This window comes from Otolemur garnettii, unplaced genomic scaffold, assembly GCF_000181295.1.
Source record: "Otolemur garnettii isolate 467f Iridium unplaced genomic scaffold, OtoGar3 scaffold00008, whole genome shotgun sequence".
In the NCBI taxonomy this organism is placed as follows: Eukaryota; Metazoa; Chordata; class Mammalia; order Primates; family Galagidae; genus Otolemur; species Otolemur garnettii.
Window position 1 is genome coordinate 16,636,043 of NW_003852403.1, and position 5,818 is coordinate 16,641,860.

The window sequence follows — 5,818 nt, forward strand, 5'->3', positions numbered from 1 at the left end:
ATGGCTGGCACCTTAGCCACTTGAGCCACAGGCACCAAGCCAACCTCAAATTCTTGAGCTCAAGCAATCCTCTTGCCTCAGCCTCCTGAGTCTGGGACTACAGGTGCCCAACACAATGTCCAGCTATTTTTAGGGACAAGGTCTCACTCTTGCTCAGGCAATCCACCCGCCTTGGCCTTCCAGGTGCTAGGATTACATATATGAGCCACAATGTCCAGGGATGAAAGCAAAAATTCTTATAAAGCTAAGCAATTTTGGCTTGGCGCCTATGGCTCAAGCAGCTAAGGCACTAGCCACATAAACCTGAGCCAGCGAGTTCGAATCCAACCCAGGCTGCCAAACAATGACAGCTGCAACCAAAAAATAGCTAGGCGTAGTGGCAGATGCCTACAGTCCCAGCTACTTGGGAGGCGGAGGCAGGAGAACCGCTTGAGCCCAGGAGTTGAAGGTTGCTGTGAGCTGTGATGTCATAGCGCTCTACCCAAGGGTGCAGCTTGAGGCTCTGTCTCAAAAAAAAAAAAAGGCTAAGCAATTTTATAAGCTGAAACAGAAATAATCAAAAATAAAATATGTCTAGACTAAAATACATGGTATGTGTATATATGAGTATATAGGTATGTATGTGTGTGTGTACACATATATGTCCTGGCAAGGTATTAAAAGTGTTAACATAATGCCATCCCTTACCTGTTTTTTCTTCTAGTAACTGTAGTTTCTGTTCTACTTCGGCTCTTACTTTTTCACTCTTTTCCAATTTTTGCAAGAGGCTTCCTACATCTACCATTGCACCATTATACACAATGAGACCAACATTTTCTTCTACATCTTTCGATTCCTGTTTTACTGTTGGTGTAGGAAGTAATAACCTGTTCCCTATAACATAACATAAAAAGATCCCATATTTCAGAAAGTTATTTATCTACTATAATTAATAACATATTTACAAAAAAGGAAGATATTAACATAATGCACCCAAACCTAGCATATCTTCTTGCAGTGATTCAGATTCTTCATGGTTTTCTTCATCTTTTGAGGTGTCTGTTAATTTCCGGTAAAAGCAAGATTCACGAAGCACTACTTTATTAAGAAGCTTCTTTACCTTATATGCAATTAAGTAAACAAATTAAGAAGATGAAAATATGTTATTTCATTGTCCTAGAACAATTGTGCTCTAATTTTCACCCAAAATGAACATTCATGAAAACTGTTTTCCCAGGTACCCACATATACTCATTAGAGTAGTTAATGCTTTTTAAACCATCTTCCCTATAAATCTAACATCAAGTTATTATTTGAAAAAAAACTTTGATTGTTAAAAAGTATAACACTGCAGCAGCACCTGTGGCTCAAAGGAGAAGGGCACTGGCCCCATATGCTGGAGGTAGTGGGTTCAAATCCAGCCCCGGCCAAAAAAAGAGAAAAAATATATATAATACTACTAAAAATACTAACATGTTCTTTAAAATACTGTATATGTAAAGAGGATGTTTATTATAGCATAGCTTGTAATTCCAAGAAAGGAAACCACCAGCATAGGTGATAGTTAAATTCATTATGGAATATCTGTATGAGATACGATGCAGCTATGAAAATAAGGTAGGTCTCTATTTTCATACTACAAAGACTATAATGTATTGTTGAATGAAAAAAGGGTGCCAATCAATATGTATACAATGACTTCATGTCTTACTTATAAAATTGAACTATCATATGTATCTGAGTTGCTTGCAAAAGGACAGTAGTATATATATATTAGCCCTAAGGAATAGAACTAGAAGAGGAAGAAGAGGATTATTATATTTCAGTATGTTTGTTTTACGTAAATCAGCATCTATCACACAGCTTTTACACATCACAAAATTAGTATAGATTAAAAAGATCTTAAGCACTAATCTATGAAACTAAATATTAATACATTTATCTATTGTGTTTTCTTTTGAACAGGTTAACTTATAAAACAGTCACCAAAAATGCTTTCATTATAAAGATTCACAAGATAGATTACCTGAGCTCGGGACAGATGTAATCCAAGAGTATAAAGTATTTCTTCCAAATCCTTCTCAAGAAGGTAACCACAATGACTTTGATCAAAATAAACAAAAGCCATTAACAGATCCCTGTTAATTGTGATCATTTGAGTCTTCTCTTTTTCCTAAAGAAAATACAGAAGTAGAAAACATACAAATTCCTTTTTTGTACCTGTGAAGTGAGAAACTGGCACTATTTCCATATAATAGCAATAATCTGAAGACTTTTACCTATCCCAGGTAAAATGAGTGGATTTCATATATGAATGTGGGAGAAAAGAATCAGATATACTGGTTATCTGACAACCAAAATACCAAACAACTACCTAAATGTTGTTTAGTGTTAATATGTAGATATTGAATTTAATATAGTCAAACTTTATTAATACCTCATAGGTTTATATTATGGAAGATAGGGGAATCATCACATAAGGTATGTCTTATTTAGTAAGTATTAAATAAATACCTTATCTTTAGAGGGCCTGTCCTTGCAGTACCTGTTGATATCTCTTTTGTCATCTCGCTTATTCATTTCTTCCTCATCCCTATCTGTAAAATAAATATAACAGCAGGAAAAACTAATTAATACAGATTTGGTATAATTTGGGGGTACTATTCAAGAAATCCTCTGGCTAGGCTTGGTGGCTGAGGAATCCTAGCACTCTGGGAAGCTGAGGCGGGTGGATTGACTGAGGTCAGTAATTTGAGACGAGCCTGAGAAAGAGCCATACCTCCTCTCTGCTAAAAATAGAAAAACTAGCCGGGCACCTATAGTCCCAGCTACTTGACAGTTTTAGGCAAGACAATCGCTTGAGCCCAAGAGTTTGAGACTGCTGTGAGCTATGATGCCAGGGCACCTCACCCAGGGCGACAGAATGAGCCTGTCTCCAAAAAATAAATTAATTAATTAAAAAAAAAATCCTTCCTCAGGCTAATGTCTTGAAGCATTTCTCCAATGTTTTTTCTTAATAGTTTCATAGTTTATGGCCATAGATTTAAGTTTTTAATATATTTTGATTTACTTATTGTATGTGGCAAAACAGAAAAATCTCCTTTTATTCTTTTGGATATGGATAGCCAGTTTTCCAACACCATTCACCAAAGAGACCATCCTATCTTCAATGTATGTTCTTGGCACCTCAGATGGGCCAAGTATGATGGCTCACACCTGTAATCCTAGCACTACAGCAGGCCAAGGCGGTGGATTGCCTAAGGTCTGGGGTTTGAGACCAGCCTGAGCCTGAGTGAGACCTTGTCTCTAAAATAGCCAGGTGTTGTAGTGGGCGCCTGTAGTCCCAGCTACTTGGGAGGTTGAGGCCAGAGAATCACTTAAGCCTAAGAGTTTGAAGTTGCTATAAGCTATAATGCCATAGCACTCTACAAAGGGGACCAAAGTTAGACTTTATCTACAAAAAAAAAATAGTTAACTATAGATATGTGCATTTTTTTCTGGGTTTTCTATTCTGCTCCATTACCCTACTTACCTGTTTTTATACCAGTACCAGGCTGTTTTAGTTACTATAGCTCTGTAGTTTAATCTGAAGTCAGGAAACATGATTCCTTCAGTTTTCTAAAATTTTGTTCAGGATGGATTTGGCTATTCCTGGGTCTTTTGTGGTTCACATAAATTTTAGAATTATTTTCTCTCTTTCTATAATGAATGTCATTGTATTTTGATGGGAATTGCACTGTATCTGTAGATTACTTTGGGCAGTAGGGATATTTTAACAATATGACTCTTGGCTCAGCGCCTGTGGCTTAAGCAGCTAAGACACCAGCCACATTCACCTGAGCTGGCAGGTTCGAATCCAGCCTGGGCCCGCCAAACAACAATGATGGCTGTAACCAAAAAATAGCTGGGTGTTATGGCGGGAGCCTGCAGTCCCAGCTACTTGGGAGACTGAGGCAAGAGAATCACTTGAGCCCAGGAGTTGGAGGTTGCTGTGAGCTGTGACACCATGGTACTCTACCCAGGGCCATAGCTTGAGGCTCTGGTCTAAAAAAAAAAAAAAAAACAAACAAACAATATGACTCTTCTATTCCATGAACATGAGATATCTTTCCACTTTTTTGTGTTGTCAATTTCTTCAATATTTTACTTTATTTCAAAATATTATGGAGATACAAATGATTTTTTTTTCTTTTTTTGAGACAGAATCTCACTATGTTGCCACCTTGGTGGAGTGCTGTACATCATACCTCACAGTAACCTCAAAGTCTTGGCTCAAGCAATTCTCCTGCCTCAGTCTCCCAAGTATCTGGGACTCCAGGTGCACCCCGCCTGTTTTTTTTTCTTTTCTTTGGGTTGCAGCTGTCATTGTTGTTTAGCAGGCCTGGGCCAGGTTTGAACCCGCCAACCCTGGTGTATGTTGCTGGAGCACTAACTGCTGAGCTATAGGCACTGAGCCAATACATAGTTTTTATAAAGCTTGAGTTAGGGCTATTAATGTGCCTATCACCCAAATAGTGTTCACTATAGCTTTTTGCCCCTCCCTACTTTTTTTTTTTGTAGAGACAGAGTCTCACTTAATAGTTGCCCTTGGCAGAGGGCCATGGCATCACACAGCTCACAGCAACCTTCAACTCCTGGGCTTAAGCGATTCTCCGTCCTCAGCCTCCCGAGTAGCCGGAACTACATTCATCCACCACAACACCGAACTATTTTTTGGTTGCAGTTTAGCCAGGGCTGGGTGTGAACCCGCCACCCCTTGGTATATGAGGCCACCGCCCTACTCACTGAGCCACAGGCTCTGCCCTCCTCCCCACTTTCTTAATTTCCAACCTTTACTATCCTCTTCTTTCATTATTGTTTTATAGTTTTCACTGTAGAGATCTTTCACTTCTTTAGTTAAGCTTACTCCTAGCTATTTTATTTAGTTTATTCCTATTTTATTTCTTAGCTATTATTTGTAAGTAGGATTACTTTTTTAGTTTCTTTCTCATATTGTTTGCTATTGTCATTTAGAAACGCTACTGACTTTTGTACTGTGCAACTTTACTGAATTTATCAATTCTAATGGTTTTACCGTGGACTCTTTAGGATTCTCTAGATTTAAGACTACATCATTTCCAAACAAGGATAACAGGACTTCTTCCTTTCAAATTTAGATGCCCTTTATTATTCTTTTTTTCTAATGGCTAACTTAGAACTTTCAGTACTACACTGAACAACAATGATGAAAGTGGGCATCCTTAGCTTCTGAAACAACCTTTTTTTTTTTCCTTTGAGATACTCTCACTCTCTTGCTCAGGCTACAGTACTGTGGAGTCAGCCTGGATCACAGTAACCCCCAAATCCTGCATTCAAGCAATCTTCCTGTCATAGCCTCCACAGTAGCTGAAACTACAGGTATCTGCCACAGTGCCGGTCTAGGTTTTCTATTTTTTATAGAGACAGGGTGTCCCTCTTGTTCAGGTTGATCATGAACTCCTGAGTTTAAGCCATCCTCTGGCCTTAGCCTCACAGACTGCTAGGATTATAAGGGTGAGCCACTACACCTGGTCTTAAAGTGCATTTAAATAATTCCTTATTGCTAAATATTCAGATTGATTCTAATATTTTCTTTTATAAACAATTATGGAGTGAATATCCATTTTGAGATATATATATAGATATATAGATATATATATATATAGATAGATATATAGATATATATATCTATCTATATATATATCTTTTTTTTTTTTTTTAGATGGAAACTCAAGCTATCTCCCTGGGTAGAGTGCCATGGCATCACAGCTCACAGCAACCTCCAACTCCTGGGCTCAAGCAAGTCTCCTGCCTCAGCCTC

At 38.1% G+C, this 5,818-nt stretch overlaps 1 protein-coding gene across 3 annotated transcripts in view; it reads right to left on the bottom strand.

Moving 5' to 3' along the window:
* Window positions 1–5,818, bottom strand: part of CCAR1 (cell division cycle and apoptosis regulator 1) — a 79,286-nt gene that overhangs the window by 2,512 nt on the left and 70,956 nt on the right. For all 3 annotated transcript variants that reach the window (XM_012801386.2, XM_023509522.1, XM_023509521.1), the window contains 4 exons: window positions 2,494–2,576; window positions 2,006–2,152; window positions 979–1,099; window positions 688–873 (listed from right to left, as the gene is read on the bottom strand). In XM_012801386.2, the coding sequence (XP_012656840.1) occupies window positions 688–873; window positions 979–1,099; window positions 2,006–2,152; window positions 2,494–2,576 (537 nt within the window). The remainder of the gene's footprint in view (window positions 1–687; window positions 874–978; window positions 1,100–2,005; window positions 2,153–2,493; window positions 2,577–5,818) is intronic.